At 39.3% G+C, this 19,520-nt stretch overlaps 1 protein-coding gene across 1 annotated transcript in view; it reads right to left on the bottom strand.

Moving 5' to 3' along the window:
* The window catches only part of LOC124775744 (G-protein coupled receptor 54), a 74,189-nt gene that overhangs the window by 26,524 nt on the left and 28,145 nt on the right, over nucleotides 1–19,520 (bottom strand). Inside the window, exons 3-5 of the mRNA XM_047250573.1 lie at nucleotides 17,739–18,042; nucleotides 16,964–17,142; nucleotides 2,808–2,951 (exon numbers count right to left, since the gene is read on the bottom strand). Coding sequence (XP_047106529.1) covers nucleotides 2,808–2,951; nucleotides 16,964–17,142; nucleotides 17,739–18,042 — 627 coding nt within the window. The remainder of the gene's footprint in view (nucleotides 1–2,807; nucleotides 2,952–16,963; nucleotides 17,143–17,738; nucleotides 18,043–19,520) is intronic.

Here is a 19,520-nt window from a genome sequence, read left to right as displayed (position 1 = left end):
ACAAGCCATTACACTGGTGTGGATCATTGTGATTAATGTGTTTAAATGCTCTTCATCAAACCTCAAACATTTTGCTGAACGTGGAGAGTCACTATGAATGTGTAGAGTCACTAATGTAAAAATGATCCTTCTTAATATAAGAAAACCATTTTCTTGCCAGGCTCTGTCCAATGGCACTATCCCCATACAAGGCACACTTCAGAAAAACTAGTATTGGTAGGAAGGATCCAGATGGCACAGGCTGTGAAACAGTTATTGAGAGAAGAATGTTGTGTTGGGCAGCATGCTCAACAACTGAGTGATCCAGCTGTTTCTTGGTCTCTGTTATTGGCGATTCATGTGAACAGACAGCTTGTTGGTTGTCATGCCCATGTAGAAATCAGCACTGTGGTTGCGGCTTAGCTTGTAATTCACATAACTGCTTTCACAGGTAGTCCAGTTTGGTCACAAGGATCATCTATCCCATCAAAGAAGCAGGCTTGTGGTCTACAAGCTAAACTGCAACCTCTGTACTGCATTCTATATGGGCAGGAAAACCAACAAGTTGTCTGTCCATATGAATGGCCAAACTGTGGCCAAGAAACGGCTAAACCACCCAGCTGATGAGTGCGCTGCCTGACACAGTGTTCCTCACTTCAATTACCTAGTCATTTTTTATCCACATATTTTAACATAACAGATTTCATATCTTCCAATCTGACAATGTCAAATAACAACATAGAAATTTTTTTCTCGATACACATTCTATGTGCTCATCTTTCACTTTTAGAGAGTTACTGTTGGGTTTTCTGCTGATGTGGAAAGTAGGTAATAGTGTTACCTTCTTTTTTTTTAAGTGTTAATTTGTTCTTTTATAACCATATCCATACATGCATGAGTGTTTGTTTAGTTATTTTTTTTAGTAAACTTGGTAACTCATCACTGATTAGAATGTTACTTTCATCAGCAAAAAATATTATTTCACTGTGTTTCACACTCTGGGGAATACTTTTAAGGAGAATATTGGCCCAGTACACATCCTTGGAGGACTGGGTTAGAAAGATGTTTTATAGTTTGACTGGAGTTTGTATAAGAGTTCTCCACCCATTGCACTCTGTTTTTTTCTGTATTGCTGAGACTACTTATTTGTTACGCCCCTTATTCCCCACACAACCAGTATATCTAGAATTGTCTGGCCTGTTGTATCAAAGGCTTTGGTAAAGTTTAAGAAGATGCCAGTTACTTGACGTTCTTTGTCTAGTGCTTCCTTAACAAATTGTAGTTGTAGCTGACCTTGTGGTTTTACCACACCTGAAACTAAACTGTTCTTTGCTCAGAAGATTGTACTTCGTGAAGTACCTCATCAGTCTATTTTTCATGGTGGTTTCTATTACTTTTGAAAACAATGACAGTAATGAAATGGTCCCATGTCTTGCTATATTTTCTGGATTGCCTTTCTTGTAGAAAGGCATGACTGCTGCATGCTTTGATGTCCCTAGAAAGCTACTGGTGGTATGTATTTATTTATGCCTGTGCACAATAATTGTTAGCACTTCTGCAGTGAGGGTCACAGCATCATTGTGTTTGGAACATAGGTCAGTGTTTGTACAGATTTCATTTTGTCAAAATTCTGTTGTCTCTTGGTAAATATGTTGCTGAAGTACTGATCCGCAAAGCTTGCTAGTTTTTTTGGGATCACATATTGTGGTAACATTGCACTGAAATTATATGTTAACTTTTACATAATATTCCAGGCCACTTTTATGTTGTATTCTCCTTTTTCTGTAATTTTATCATTTTGGGACGTTTTCAGTGCTAATAATACTTTTCTATATATCTTTCTGTATGAGTAGTATTTGTTTTGAAATGCAGGATCATTTTGGTTATTTTTAGACGGCTGAGTAGCCTGAAGGTTGCACAGGATTTTCTTATCTCATTGGTCATACAGTTATTTTTGTTTTCTGCTTTAACAATTCTTAGTACTTTTGCAAACATTTCTGCAAATTTGAATTTAAATATTGATAGAAACTCTCAAAGCTTACCATTGGTGCTAGTCTCCTTGTGCATGTCTTCCCATGTTTCATAGTTCAAACTCTTTTTAGCTTAGAGAAAACCCTTCTGTATTTGAGTATTTTAGTTTTGTGTTTTACAGCTATGGAATGCTCGGAAAGACCATGGTTATCTATAGGAGCATTATCACTTTTTTTCTCTATGCCACTTAGTATATGATCAATAATTGATACTGAATGCTTAGTTACCTTTGTGGCAGTGCTAACAGTGATATTCTGTAGCTGTATCTAATTTTCAAGAATGTGTTGCAGAAGCCATCTTGGTTCATTTCATTGATGTTTAATCATCACAAACTATCATTTTGCCCTTAGGAATGGAAACCATGTACAATACTTAGATTGGTTTTTTCAACGAATATGTCGAGCTCACCACTGGGAGAACAGCAAATGCATAGCATAATTATCCTTTAGAACATGTCTGGATTTCTTATCTTTACAGCTAGCATTTTTACAAATTTTCCTTCACTTAATGTAATAATATCATTTCCAGCTTTATACAGAATCCCTTCCTTTACATACAAGCAAGATCCACCAACTCTCATGGTGGCTCTGCTGTAATGGTATAATTGCATGTTAGGTTATATAAGTTTAGAGCTACATTTCTTATATCAGATCTCTTACATCAATGTTCTGTTATGCAAACAAATGAGCTATCAATAGTCTGCAGTTCCACTTCTGGCCATTCACTTTATTTCTTATGGACTGTAAACTCCTGTTTTATTTAAATACACTTAAGGATAAGCAAGAAAAGGAACATACCTTCAAAAATATAGTTGTGTATGACATTGTAGTTACACTCAGTGGAAACCATACCAGTAATATTAGTATGATATACCAATATACAGGAAGCACTGTAGTGTCTTCAGTGCAGTACTGCTCACGGAAGTTCTTCCATTGGCGTTCCTGAAAAACAACAAGTCTCACAGGAAAGAAGGTTAACATTCATACATATTTTTGGGAGAAAATACATTTCTCCTTCAACAGGAGTAACAATGAAGGGACATCTTACTAAAAGAGTTATACAAGAATCAATAGGTGAATTTACTGAGAAAAATATGTAAATGGTCACTTATTTCTATGCTGCTTACACTGGCCTTACAGAGCTGTGTGCATCAAATTGTTACTTGTAAATCAGTTTTGAGTGATGCAGCATGACTTGGCACAAAAGATGCCAACGACTTATCAATGAAGCCAAAATTTCTTCATTAGCTGTAATCGAATGAAAGGACTTCTTATTGAATTTGCAGCATTTCATAAGTTACAGATGGCCCTTAAGTAATGCAAAAACAGTGGAGGTAGTTGACTTAGCAGTTGTTGAATTAGTCACCACAAGTACAACATTGCTATAATCAGCTCTGTGCACATTTCAACAACAACCATTAGGCACAATAATGGAAAACTGCATAAATGGTGTTCTTAGCTCAGCCAAACAGATCACAAGAATGATAGTAAACATTGTTTCAGAATAGTAGCTGGTACAGAATTCAGGTAGTTACAGTAGCTTCTTTAATGTAAGTAAAACTCATTATGAAAAGAAATTAAATATTTACTGTAATGGTAAGTATGTTCCATGACATATTATTGTGAAATTACAACAATAAAAAAGTTCAAAATAAAGCCAAATTCATATGAGTTGCACCTACATCGCTGTCCAATCAGCAATGTGATGTACAATGTCTGACATATAGCAATACCTGATACTCTAATAAGGGAGCAGGAAATGATATTAAATGTATGGAACACAAGACTGTTAAGCATTACAGATGTGCACATGGCAGTCTGAGATAAATGTACATTTTTGTCTCAATTGGTGATTCAGTACAGCCACTGGATGCACAGGTGGAAGATATTGATGTACTGATGTGCATAACATCACCCATGTCTTGTGAGGGCACTTCTCAGTTTTCCCTTCAGTTGCTTTGATGATACAATTCTTCCTCTTTGATGTGAATCATGACTTCTGCTGTTTACTTTGAATGTATTGTCTTGTATTGGGATAGTGACTGCTGTGCTTTCCCATTTACTTTTTGATTAGAGTAAGGGGCCTGTTATCTGCACTGCATGAAATTGTATAACATTTCTATATAGTGCTTCTATTTGATGACCATGTGGTTTCCACCATTATAAGACTTATTTGGAACTGTGCTTAATATTATAATCATAGTTTGCAACCTCAATGAAGTACACTGGTGTCCAGAATTAAAACAACGAACCGCTATTTTCCATCTTGTGTCTAAGTCACAATATAATCATACCAACTCTCAACAGATGTCTGTAAGACCACGTTCTGCATGGAAGATGGCATTCTGGCCAGCAGATGACCAATACAGTGATGACATCAGGGCACCCATCAAATGGTGTAGTATTTGTCAGGTAGTCCCACATCCACATTTGATGTGTACACAGCCACAGACAGTGCAGTATGGCACAGAGAAGATGCCTACCAGACTCTTTGCATAGGAAGAACGGAAGCAGGATAGTCGCAAACTGATATGGCTTAATGTGAATCACTTTGTTGTTTCTCAGATGTGGTGACAGTTTTTAGAGACCAAAAATGTATCCCAAAGACTGGGGCAGGGTCAACCATGTGTGACTTCAGAAATAGAGGGCCATTATTTGGCTGTAAGGGCATGATGGTGCCACCTTAGTACTGTAAGAACTGCACTGCAACTGGCATCTGATCTCACAGCGTCCACTGGACATCATGTATCAAGGCAAACAGCATAGAGAATGTTTCAGCAGAGTGGTCTGTATTTTGGAGACTTGCTGCAAGTGTACCTCTGACGCGTCTTCTCACAAGGGAACGTTTAGAGTGGAGTCGCCAATATGCCACCTGGACAGGCAGACAGTGGGCCAATGTTCTTTTCACAGATGAGTGCCAATTTGGTCTGGAGAGTGTTTCTCAATAGATTCATATCTGGAGGGAATGTGGAACATGGTTTCAGGACCCAGACATTGTGGAAAGATACCAAATTGAGGAGGATCCCTAATGGTATGGGCAGGGATTATGTTGATCACTCAAACAGCTCTTCATGAAATTGCAAATTTTAACTGCTGTGCAGTTGTTGTGAGATGCTGTGGACCCAGACTTTGTACTGATGGACAATAATTGCCGGCCGCAGTGGCTAAGCGGTTCTAGGCACTGCAGTCTGGAACCGCGCTGCTGCTACGGTTGCAGGTTCGAATCCTGCCTCGGGCATGGATGTGTCTGATGTCCTTAGGTTTAAGTAGTTCTAAGTCTAGGGGACTGATGACCTAAGATGTTGAGTCCCATAGTGCTCAGAGCCATTTGAACCATTTGACAATAGTCCTTGACGTCATAGATCACAGGTGATCGATGTTTTCTTAGAAATTGAAGATATTGTATGCATGGCTTGGCCTGCTCACTCTTCTGATTTGAATCCCACAGAGCATGTCTGTGATGCACTATGGATATGGGTTACATCACGCCAGCATCCACCAACCAATCCCCAAGAATTGTGAACAGCTCTGCAGGAAAAATGGGTGTTATTTATGGGTATTATTGATGACATCATTCACTGAATGTCCCACCATTGTCAGGCCTGTGTTACTGCCAGAGGTGATCACACCCCATACTGAGCTAATTAAGCAGTTGTTGGAATGTGTGTGTAAATCCATCAAGTTGGAAAAAATGAAGAACATTTTTGTCTACCATTATGCATGTTGCAGTTGTTTACGTTCTGTATTCTTTACTTTATTTATACTTTACTATCACCTGTTTGTACTTATCTGTGGCAAAATAATGCAGCCTTACAAAAATTCCATTTGTTGCTTTAATTTTGGATACTAATGTAGTTGCGCTTGGACTTAAAAAATTTCAATTAGAAACTATTATTGATTGGTTTTTGTGGACTAATGCTAATTTTGTGTTCACTGAATGTTTGTTGGCCTTAAAGTGAGGTTTCCAAGATGTGTGATGATGAATTAGTAAAAAACTGAATGTCACATAATGTGAAATTGAAGTAATAACCAAGTTTTGGAAAAGAGGCTACAACACCGCATGCATGGAAATAGAAGACATGTGGTCAGGAAATATTCTTTGGATGGATGAGGCACATTTTACTTTATAGGGTGCCATGAATGTTCAGAACTATCACATATGGGGTTCTACTCTGCCACATGTCGTGCAGGAACACCCACTGCACTCAGCTTATTTGACTGTGCCATGTGGATTCACGAATTCCTTCATTCTCAGTCCATTTTTCTTTAAGGAGATGAGACCTCACGGGACTCTTAGGTCTGTAGTGACATCTGCACATTATAAGGATCTCCTTGTGCAACACTTGATTCTAGATTTGCAAAAATGCAACTGTGTCCACACCACTATTTTCATGGAGGGTAGAGTGACACTACATGTTGCTTTCCAGGTGAAAGATTTGCTCTGAGAAACCTTTGGTGATGACTGCTTCATTTCTAATCAATTTTGAGATCCAGATCCCCCAACCTAAAACCATGTGATTTCTGGTTGCACAGATTTCTGAAAGACTGTGTGCACTATGGATGTATCTGGACTCTTCCTGATACGAAGGCTAGCATATGATGACATATCACTCTAGTTGCACTGGATATGCTGTGAGCAACTGTTGACCATGATATGTTATGGATGCAGCATGTGGCGCTGAATTAGGAGACCATACTGAACACGTGTTGCAACTTGTGACACAACCTAATAAATGTGCCCAGGACCATTCTTAAAATGTGTTTCATCATTCCTCCTCTTTTTCTGGATCCAAACCACATTCTGGCTGCTTACAGCGCCATATTTTCATCTGATGACATTAAATGGAGCTATTTCTTTTTTAACATACTCCACAAAAGCACCAGTTAATGAACATACCTATGCAGCACTCAAGAACACTTTCAGTTTAATTATAACTACGTGGTATAATGGAAGCAACCATTAAAATTACAAGCAAGTCTTCATCTATGAAAGACATTTAGTATAAAAATTCAATAGACAGAGAGCAAAGCTGTAAGAACTGCTCTGAAGAAAGGAAAAAAGTACTAATTTTTTTCCTTCAAGGGGGACCACAGTCATGTAGAATTTTTTGAAAGAAGTTTCTGCCATTTGAGTGTAAATTATTCTTCATTCATTTCACAAAATCATGATTTTGGCTCTATAGCCATACTCAAGTGCATGTTGAAATATATCTGACCTGTTTACGTTACATGTCATCATCATTTCTGATCTTATAGACCAGTTGTCATACTACAGAATATGAGTATATATTGAAGATACATAATATGGCTGACATTGTACACAATGAGTAACCATTAACTCACTGTATGTTGTATTTAACTGCTAATGTATTGCTGTGACACGCATTCATCACCTGCAATTTGATGTACAGATATGATGAATCCAGGTCACAGCATTGTGTTGATTGTTAAATATAAGCAGTTACAAATATTTCAGCTAAAAAATGTCTGATAATTCTGCTTCATAATTTTAAATGACCAAATGGAATGACTATGAACAGGCAACAAGTTACTGCAGAACAAATATAAAACATATTGGTGTAGTTATTTTTGTTAACATACAGAGGATATTAAATATAACCAACAAAGAGAGATTGTGCATATTGTCTTGCTACAAACATAATAAGTAATAAACTGGTCTGTTTATTCTTCAGAAATAATGTATATTAAACAATTAAAGATTACTTAGAGGACTCAGAGTAGTGAATAGTAGTGAAAGGGATAAATACAGCATCTTGTATTTCAGTACATAATTACAGCTTATTGTTTTCAAAAGCAAATCATGTGTCAAGGTGAAAAATGTAAAATGTGTGCTAGTAATGTCTGTTGTTTTAGTTTTCCAGGTGTACAGTGGCACATAGTTGAATATGGAGTCTCGAGATGGTGCAGTGGGCACAGCAGCATCTTCACAGTCCAGGTGTAATCAGTGGGAGTCCTTAGTGTGTGCAGCAGTGGAGATTGGAACTGTTTTAGATTGCAAGTAACTGGAAACAGTCCATGAGCCATCAGTGGGTGTCTTCAGTGAATGTGGCAATGAAGAATGAAACTATGTTTTATTTGCAAGTTGCATGAGTTAAATCTGAATGCCTATTTTGATGTGTTTAAGAATTTACTAATCTGAATGGCACCACACACTGCAGCAACTTGGTGTGTGACCAAGTACACTGGCCAGTGGTGGCATTACAGTCACCACCACAGGAAAACAAAACATTTCACAGAGGTCACAAGCTGGCACCAGTGGATTGCCTTCTGATGTGCTATAGACCATTGGGAATTTTAGTTAAGTAAGTACTCTTTAACTATCCTTCACATAATGTTGTGTTTTATTTACTTTTTGTTATAAAAGGTTTTCTTTTAATAGATTCTATAACATTTTTTATACATTTAATTCTGACTTTAAGCGAAATTTTTATTTCTAATGGGAATTTTATTTTTTGTTTTATAGTTAGACTCACATTTTGCCAAATGGTATGATTTTAGTTCATGACTATGCTTGTTCTGTTTTAAGCTATTGAATTTATGACACTGATCACTCATGTACCTCAGCACTAGCACCTCTACTGGCAAGACTTGTGTTCGTACAAGAATAGGATGCCCTCAGACCATCACTAGCACTTGTTATGTACCTGTATGCACAGATTCTTTGCCTTGGTACTGACCTCCATCTCAAGAATGGCTGCATCAGCACTTCCACCACATCAAACCTACTGATCATCAACAATACCTCCTCTTCGACAGCTGCCACCCATTCCACACCCTGACGTCACTTCCAAGCACCTAGGCACCCATGGTCATCACATCTGTAGTGATGAGCAGTCCCTCACAAAATATGCCAAAGGTCTCACTGAGGCCTTCACAAACCAAAATTACCCTCTCAACCATTTTTAGAAACAGATCTTGCATGCCTTGTCTCATTATTAACCTACCAACCTTCACATACTCTCTTTTTGGCCATAAAGAATCACTCCTGCTGTGACGTACTATGACCCAGAACTGATGCAAATGAATCACACTCTCTGCCAGGGTTTTGACTACCTCTCATTGTGCCTCAGAATGAGAAATATTCTCCCCAATCCTCCACACCCATCCCACTGTGGTATTCCACAGTCCAACCAATCTTGAAATGTCCTTGGCCATCCCTACTCCAACCCTGTTCCCAACTGCTTGCCTCATGGCTTACATTCCTGCAACAGATCTAGATGCAAGACCTGTTACATACATGCCTTCCACTACCTCTTACTCCAATCCTGTCACAGGCATCTCCAATCCCATCAAAAGAAGAGCACCCATTAAAGTAGCCATACGACATGAACCATCTCAGCTGCAACCACCGTGCACATTCTGTGTTGGCATGAGAATTAACAAACTGCCTGTCCACATGAATGGCCTATGCCAAACTGCGGCCAAAACACAGCTGGACTACCTAGTTGTTGAACATGCCACCCAACATGATGTGCTTCAATTTAATGACTGCTTCATAGCCTGTGCCATCCGGATTTTTCCCACCAGTGCCAGGTTTTCAGAACTGTGCAGGTGGGAATTCTCCATACAAAATATCCTTCGTTCCTGTAACTCCTCTGGTCTCAACCTTCACTATTCCCTGTCCCCCATCTGCCTATTCCCTTCTCTGCTCCCACTCCAGCACTACACATGTCTTCTGTCCCACCAGCACACCTAGATAGTCCTTTCCTCATCTCTTCTTCTCTCCTATTGCTTTCTCCCTCCAATTTCTGCCCCCCCCCCCCCTCTCCCACCCAACATTTTCCTGATGCTGCACCTGACAGCCCTATCCTGTCCCCCACCATGACACGGCACACACCCCACACTTCTCCCACCCTTAGCCGGATACCCCCCCCCCCCCACCTCTTTGCCCCTCACTCCTTCCTTACTCCATTATCCATCCTAGTTAGATTACTGCTCATGTCAGATACTGTCACAGTTAGGCCTTAGTGCCTGGAGACAGTGACCATGTACGTATGATTTGTGTTTGTATGAATATGTGTGAGTTTTCTACTTCTAAAGAAGACTTGGTTGGGAAACTGAAATACTTCTAGCATTCTTTTTTGTTGTGACTGTCTGCAACTTTGTATATGGAGAGTAGCAATATATCCTTCCATATTATTATAACTTTATTAGTATATGTGTAAAAGTATTGCTTACTTTTCTTGTATTTTATATAGTTATTAAATAAATATTTATCTGTATTTTAACATTTTATAAAAACTGACCCATTTAAATCTTTAAATAGGCATCTAGGACAATGCTGTGGTTAGTCAACAGTAGATACAGTTGAGCAGTCAACATGAGTGTCTGTGAAACCATCATCAAAAACAATATTGCTTCCGTCTTAGTAACAATTACTCACAGTCAGTGATGTACTGCTTTTTTTCATAATATAAGAGTAAACCATAGTGGAATGAGTGAAAATCTTACAAAAATGAAAAAGCTAGTTAACAGTCAAATAGAAAGTGAGAGGGAAACCAAAAACCTTTAATGATAAGATGTTTTTCCCCATGACAAAAATCAATTAATGATACTATGATTTGATGTGGACTTTTAAAACTCTCCCAGCATATAGATAGTTTCATTAAATTGTGGCTGAACTGCTGGTGTCTGTAACTTGCTGCGATGATATTTTGGCACAGCCTTCTGGACCACTTCAGGTTAATACTAATGAAATACATTGAGCTTCCTTATTGAAGACCCCCTCCCCCCCCCCCCCCCCCCAGGCATATGTGTGATGTATCCAGCAGTCACTGCACATGTGCTGCTCGAGTGGATGCAGTTCTCCTGCAAGTCACTACACTATGCCACACTCCCTCTGTGGTAAAATAACACCATATATCATATCAACCATCTTCACAGTCAAATTGCAGTGTAGAGCAGACAGATTTTTGTGACAGGATTCTGTCCAGAATCTAACTGGATGTCACAATCCCAAATGATAAGGGAGTTGTATTGGGGTGGTGGTGTGTATATGGTTCTCAACAGCAGGTCATCAGCACCTGTATTCAACTAACGGAACACAAGTGTAGTTCTGAGTTGTTACAAGCATGCAACAACAGATAGTTTATTTCCACTTATTCATCAACAACAGAACTTCAAAAGATTGATTCATGGGCTACAGTTTTTGTTTCAGTGTATTTCATTCAATAACCAGTAGAAATACAATGGTCGGTCATAGCGGGCTTCCTGGGATGCAGGTGGAAAGTAGACCACTGTTGTTCCCCAGTGCAATCTTGAACAGTTCACATTTTTTGCCCAGGATGGTCAGAAACAACATGAAAAGCTTGAAACAGTGTTGCTGGGTAGGTTGCGCTGGAAAATAATATCCAAGAAAGAAAACTGATGTGTTCTGTTGTTCCTAAGTTAATAATCATTGAAGTTCGCCAGTCAGGGCATTGTGCATACAAATTCAAGCAGCCTACCAGAAATGATGTTGCCAAACTTCATTTGGTTTCTTAAAACAAGAGAACAATACAAAAATTGGAGATGGCACTATAGTAATGATCAAACATGAACCAAAGGCTGAACACTCTTTTGCACTATCATCTACACTATGAGAACAACTGACACTTATTGCATCTAGCGGGCACTTGAATTTGCATTTGCAGTGACCTGATTCACTAACTTCAATGGTAATTAACTCAGAAATGGTACAACATACTGAATTTTTTCTTAACAATTGCTTCTCAGCATAACCTTTCCTGCAAGCTTTTGAGACTGTTTCTGACCATCCCGTATAATATGTGTTATTCTTGCACAGAATCTTATAAATATTTGCCTTATGGAACTTGATATCTTTGATAGATCCCAAATGCTCTGAGGTTTTTGATGGAGAATGGAAACTCACTTTAATCTCATGTCTTCTTAATATTCTGCCTATTTTTGTGAAACATTTTGAGTATGAGGTAGATAAGCTGTCATTTGGAGATCTCATCGTCTTTGTTGTTTAGTTCTGTTTTATGCTTGTAGGACACTTTGCACTTGCTGAGACAAATATCTGTGGTTCGGGAACATGGTTTTTAGGTGCTCCAGATCCGTTTGCAGATTATTGTCATCTGAGATGGTATGGCCTCTGTGGACCAAGATCTACAGAAAGCCTGTTTTTTGTGCTGAATGGTGACAACTAGCAGCCTGTCAATACAGGTCTGTATAAGTGTGCTCTGAAATGTCCAAGTCTATCATCACTCTTACCAAGCCATCAAAAATGGCAAACAACCTTTCTTCTCCATCTCTGCAGTATATTTTATATTTTTGTGTGTGAAGTTCAGATGTTGAAGTAACTTTAAGAGACTGTCAAAACATTGAGGCCAAACTATAAAAATATCATCAACATATCACTAAAATACTGTTTTAAAACAGCTGAGTTGAGTGCTGGCCCCTCAGAATCTTCCATAAAAAGATTGGCAACCAGAGGAGACAAAATACTACCCACAGCAACACCATCAAATTGTTCAAAAAACTCATTTTTAAATAAAAAGTATGTCAAGGAGAGAGTGTGCCTGAACAGAGCTGTAAAATCAGCCTCAAACCTTTTGCCAATGGGAAGTGGGTCCACTAGAGGCACATTTGTAAAAAGTGAAACAACATTAAAACTTATCAATAAGTTATTGCTTTCCGGCTTGAGTGAGCTGAGTCTGTCGATAAAATTAGTTGATTTTGTTGTATGATGTGGACGCTTGCCTACAATGGGTCTAAGTAAAGATACCAAGTACTTGGAAAAATCATTTTCAAATGCACCTCTAGTGGACTTGCTACATCTCACTGGCAAAAGGTATGAGGTTGATATTACAGTATTGTTCAAGCACACTCTCTTCTAAACATACTTGTTATTTAACAGTGGACTTTTTTAACAGCTTGATAGAGTTGCGCTGGGGCATCTTTTGTCTCCCCTGTTTGTCAACCTTTTTATGGAAGATTTTGAGGAGTGAGCAATCAACTCAACTGTTTTAAAACTGTATTTGGGAGATATGTTTATGATACTCATGGTTTAGACAGTCTCTGAGAATTACTTCAACATCTGAACCCCATACATTTTTGGATGGCTTGGTGCAACATAAGAGTAATGACAGAACTGACATTCAGTATTTCAAAAGTACACTCATAAAGATCACAGGCAACTAGTTGCCACCATCTGGCACAAACAATGGGCTTTCTGAAAACCTTGATCCACCAAGGCCATACCGTGTCAGATCATGATAACTTGCAAGCAGAATTGAAACACCCACAAATTATGTTCCTGAACAGTGAACACTCATCTCAACAAGTACAGAGAGCACCAAAGGTCAACAAACGGAAGAACAGGGAAGAGTTTGTTGTTTTCATGAAAACATGCAGAATATTAAGAAGAAATAAGATTAAAGTGATCTTTCATCCTCCACAGAAAATCTCAGTGCTTTTGGGATCCATCAAAGAAGACTTAAGAGTTGCACAAGAAAGGTGTTTATAGGATTCCATGTGAGTGTAGCAAATATTATACAGGACAAATGACATGCATTGCTCACAATAACGATGTGGAACACCAGTGGCATACTTGCTTCCTTCAAAATTAGCAAGCCTGCTTTCCCTGAGCGCTGCATTTCTGCTGGTCACTTGATGAAATACAATGAAATAAAAATTGTAGTTCATAAGTAAAACTTTTCAAGCTCCACCATCAATTAATCAGTGGAAATACGGCTGTCTGACTCCCCTGTCAATTGGGACAGTGGTTTCCAGTTAGATTCTCTATGGAATTCTGTCATAGAAAAATTTTGTGCTCTAAATCAGTTTGCAGTTTTACTATGTGAAGATGGTTGGTCTGATACCAGTGGGACAATCTTTTACCACAGAGGGAGCATGGTATAGTGCATTGATTTGCAGGAGTATTGCACTCACTCAAGCAGTACATGCGCAGTGACTATTGGGTGCATCTCGTTGGTGGTGTTTTGAATAGGGGAGCTCGGTGTACATCATCAGTATTCACATGAAAATGACCTGAAGACTCTGTGCTGAAATATTGTGGCAGTAAATTACAGGTATCCAGGAGTTCATATGAAATTTCGTAGAAGATACTAATGTTTGTTTCCTCTTGTGTTATAAAGAAACCACACGGTGGCCTGCTCATAACTACTGATGCCACTTCCCTTTTACTAACATTCCTAATACCCATGGCCTTATCACTATTGAACTCTACCTTTCCCAACGCCCATCTGATTTCAGACCAACAATCTCCTTCCTAGTCATCATGGAAAAATTTATCCTCCCCCACAATTATTTCTCCTTTGAAGGCATTACCTACAAACAAATCCAAGGTACGGCTATGGGCACCTGCATGGCACCGTCCGATGCCAACCTATTCATGGGCCATCTGGAGGAATCCTTCCAAAAACCCAGAATCCTAAACCCCTCACCTGGTTCAGATTTGTTGATGAGGGCAAGAACACCCTATCCACATTCCTCCAGAACCTCAACAACTTCTCCCCCATTTGCTTCACCTGGTCCTACTCAACCCAACAAGCCACCTTCCTAGACGTTGACCTCCACCTCAAAGATGGCTACATCAGTACCTTCATCCATATCAAACCTACAAACAACCAGCAATACCTGCACTTCGACAGCTGCCACCCGTTCCATACTAGGAAGTCCTTTCCATACAGCCTAGCCACTCACAGTCGTCACATCTGCAGTGATGAGCTGTCCCTCTCAAAATATACCAATGTTCTCATTGAAGCCTTCACAGACTGTAATTATCCTCCCAACCATGTACAAAAACAAAACTCCCATGCCTTCTGTTGTGTTGGCAGAAGAGCCAACACCATGTTACGAGAGGAGACAGAAATGCACGCGTTTTAGCTCACGCAGGCTGGCGTGAGGAGGGAAGGACTATACTGACATGAGGTCTGGAACTTGACAAGGAATTAGAATTCAGAAAGCGGATATAATTAGTTTGATACTTAACTTTAATCTATTAATGATGAACGTCACTCTTGACAGTACATGATTCACAATATTATCTGTCCAGGATACATAGTAACTGAATATGGCGCCTTGCTAGGTCGTAGCAAATGATGTAGCTGAAGGCTATGCTAAACGGCCGTCTCTGCAAATGAGAGAGTATGTAGACAGTGAACCATAGCTAGCAAAGTCAGCTGTACAACTGGGGGGAGTGCTAGGGAGTCTCTCTAGACCTGCCATGTGGCGGCACTCGGTCTGCAACCACTGATAGTGGCGACACGCAGGTCCGACGTATACTAACAGACCACGGCCGATTTAAAGGCTACCACCTAGCAAGTGTGGTGTCTGGCAGTGACACCACACCTTCTCTTCCTAGTCTCCCACTACCTCCCAAAGTCCCACCATCCAGCCACAGAGGAGCATTCTCCTCGTAACTCAGTACCACCCAGAACTGGAGCAACTGAATTACTTTCTCTGCCAAGGTTTTGACTACCTCTCATTGTGCCCTGAAATGAGAAATGTCCTGCCCACTACCCTTTCCACCCTCCCCCCACAGTGGTATTCCACCACCCACTGAACCTACACAATATACTCATCCATCCTTACACAACCCCTGCTCCCAACTCCTTACCTCATGGCCCATACCCCTGTAATAGACCTAGATACAATACCTGTCCCATACGTCCTCCCACCACCACCTACTACAGTCCAGTCACTAACATCACCTATCCCATCAAAGGCAGCTCTACCTGTGAAACCAGTCATGTGATCTACAAGCTAAGCTGCAACCACTGTATTGCATTCTATATGGGCATGACAACCAACAAGCTGTCTGTCCGCATCAATGGCCTCCAAAAAACTGTGGCCAAGAAACAAATGGATCACCCTGTTGCTGAACTCGCTGCCAAACATGAAATCCTTCTTTTCAATGACTGCTTCACAGCCTGTGCCATATGGATCCTTCCCACCAACACCAGCATTTCTGGATTGTACAGGTGGGAACTTCCCCTGCAATACATCCTATGCTCCTGTAGCCCTCCTGGCATCAACCTTCACTAGTTACTGTCCTCACCAATTCAGCCCTTCCTTGTTCTCATTCCAGCATTACACAGCCATCATTCCACTGTCACACCCAGTCTTTTCACTTCTCTGCCCCCCCCCCTCCCCACTTCCCCCCTGCCCACCATCTAACAGCACTTCACTGTCCACCACCCCCATCATACTATCCCTCCCCCTCAATGCCCCAGCCTCCTCGTTACCCCCACCCAATCGCCACTCCCATCATGCCTTGGTGTTGTTGCTTGCAATGTGGTTTTAATTGCCTGAGACTGCAGTCGTGTGTGTGAGTTGCATTTGTGTGTGTGTGTGTGTCTATTGTTGACAAAGGCCTTAATGGCTGAAAGCTTGTGACAGTCTTTTTGTTGTGCCTATCTGCAACTCAGCATCTCCACTATATGGTGAGTAGCAACTTTTCATAATATTGTTACATTCCATCCTGGATTTTCCATTGTTTGATTATAAAGAAAGATGATAACAGAGGACCTGCTAAGATAGCAAATAGGAAATCAGACTAGATAAAACCCTCCCAAGCAAAGAAGATGCTCTGGTAATTGAGTAACCAAGACTAGCAAAGGTGATTATTTGCTAACAGTGTAACTGAAGGCCTAGGTCTTATTCATAATATGATAGCTAAGAAAAAATCAGCTCTCATACAAATAAAAAATGACAGATAAACTAAAAAGAAAGGACACAATGGCCCCACTGTTTGGTCCCCTCCCTCAAATCATTCAACCAACCAGCTGTTAATTTCATATCATTTCATATTTATGAGTACTGACATTAAACAAAGATGTAAGTTAAGGACTTTCAGAGTTACTATGTTCCTTAAACGCATCACACATTAATATGAAAATACTACAAAAGCAAGATCTCCTTATTGTTGCAGAACTTGCATTATTATTTTGAAAAGCGTCTCTTACCTTATAGTTTCTGAAAATTATGAGAGGTAGTGCTATCAAGAATCCAGATGCCCAGGTGACTGCCATGATAACTTTTGTTGCATTGTGAGTTAATTTTGCTTCTGGTGGCAATGTAATTGCTGTGAGGCGGTCATAACTCACAATACAAAGATTCAAAACAGCTGTTAGTAGAAATGCACCTGTATTTGCATATAAATTGCTCATAAATCAAGTGTTTACAAGTCAAACTGTTATAATAAGTGTCATAATTATTTCTTAAACTGCATAATAGTGTGATATTACTAAAAATTATTAATGTGGCTTATATAATCTCAAGCAGTATAAGGATTTTTTGCCACAGTGAAATACCAAACCCATTATTAATTGCCATTGTCAAGTATTAGAGTTACTTGGAACCTGACAAAAATATCTTCAGAGGCCATAGAATGAACTAAGAAGTTCTGAGAGGTATCTGAGGAGTTTCAAAACAAATGATTGGTTTATATGAAGAGATACTATACTCCATTGCTCCAGAAGAGCTCAGGTATGGACAGTAAGAATTTATAATTTCATTTCAAATGGAATTAAAATGCCCAATTTGAGTCCTCAGAACCGATCCACATTCTACAGTTGTGTTGCTAACATTCAGATTACAATTTTAGTGATGTTTCTTATCAGAAAATGGGTTCAAATTTTAAAAAAATGACAATTAAGTCTGAGAAGCCAAAGAATAAAAGTAATGAAAATATATTTCACTAAAATGTATATTTTAAGAAAATGTTACAGAGATACTCACATGAAAAGAAGCCTTCAGTTTTACAGCCACCTTTACCAAGAACATAGTTTTGGAATAAATCTGACACAAGGAACATAGGTGGGCAAATAAGAAGTGTAAGAGCATCTGCAGCAGCCATGTTTGCCAATAACATGTTAGTTGGTGAGCGCAGAAATGTATTTCTCATAACAATGTTAATGATTGCTACATTCCCTATAATGCCAAAAATCACTATTGGGATGACAAAAAGAATCTTCACTGCAATTTCCCAGTTCTCCCGTACTATCCAAATTTCATTTGGAAAGTTATGTGCGCTGTAATTAAACTGAAAAGAGGACATATAGTTAATTTCTTGTTATACATTTGTTGCCTGTATTTTATATGTAGTCTGAGTCAAAATTATTCAATATGAAAGTCACGTGACAGAACTACCATTGTCATATCATGATTTAATAAAGACAAGCTTAAATCAAATAAACTCAGAGAAGAAAAAAAGTTGTGAAACGCATACTTTAAATAAACAGCTTCTGACACTCTTAGAATTAAACTTAGAAATGAAATATGGAAAAAAATGGGGAAAAATTTTGTGGTGCATTAAGTAATATTTTTGTAAATGTCTTTTATTGCAGTCTTCATATGATATGCCCAATAGCTAACACAAAGTGTGAAAGAAAACGTAATACAAGGCTGGGATAGCAAACGGCATTTTAGTCCCTAGAAACAAGATTAGAAACTTGCATAGTTTATCTGAAACTAGGAATGTCAAGGATGGAATAACAATAATAGGTATAGGTGTGTGTGTGTGTGTGTGTGTGTGTGTGTGTGTGTGTGTGTGTGTGTGTGTGTGTGTGTGTGTGTGTGTGTGTGTGCATGTGAATCATGCTTTTGTGACTCTCTCTCTCTCTCTCTCTCTCTCTCTCTCTCTCTCTCTCTCTCTGTGTGTGTGTGTGTGTGTGTGTGTGTGTGTGTGTGTGTGTGTGTGTATTATTCTAGCTCAAAAAAGGGTGTGCGTACTGATGACTCAGCACTTCTGATTTTCAGTGAGTGGTCTCCTCTAATTGAAAAATAGTCAATCAGGTCTTGATAAGGTTTCAAAATGGTGTAAAGAGTGGCAGCTGTCTGTAAATATTCAGAAATGTAAAACTGTGCACTTCACAAAACAAAAACATGTAGTATACTATTATTATAATATCAGTGAGTCACAGTTGGAATCAGTCCACTCATACAAATAATTCGGTGTAAAACTTTGTAGAGATGTAAATGGAATGATCACATAGGCTCAGTCATAGGTGTAAGGTGGGTGTCAGACTTCAATTTATTTTTTAATTACTGAGGAAGTGCTTTGTCTACAAAGGAGACTGCTTAAACATCACTCATGCAACCCATCCTAGAATATTGTTCAAATTTGTAGGACCCATAGCAAATAGGACTAACAAGGGACATTAAATGTATACCGAGAAGAACAGCACAAACAGTCACAGGTTTGTGCAACCCCTGGGAAAGTGTTAATAGATGCTGCAGAAATGAAATTGGCAGATGCATGAAGATAGCCATAGACTACCCAAAGAAATATTCATAGAGACTGAAGTAACAAATGAAAATTCACACTGAGTATGGGACTGAAACCCGGACCTCCTGCTCAGTAGGCTGATGTTCTAACCATTATGCCACCTCGGCACAGTGGCTTTGTGCAACTGCACAGCCTACCCCAGTATGCCTCTTATCCAGATTCCACCTAAACTCAAACAGTACTGCAGAGATTCTTCAATTATACTGGAATAGTACCTCAGCATCAAATGAAAC

The sequence above is a fragment of the Schistocerca piceifrons genome, chromosome 2 (genome assembly GCF_021461385.2).
Source record: "Schistocerca piceifrons isolate TAMUIC-IGC-003096 chromosome 2, iqSchPice1.1, whole genome shotgun sequence".
Classification (NCBI taxonomy): domain Eukaryota; kingdom Metazoa; phylum Arthropoda; class Insecta; order Orthoptera; family Acrididae; genus Schistocerca; species Schistocerca piceifrons.
Note: the sequence above shows the minus strand (reverse complement) of the source record. Positions and strands in the feature narration are given on the sequence as shown.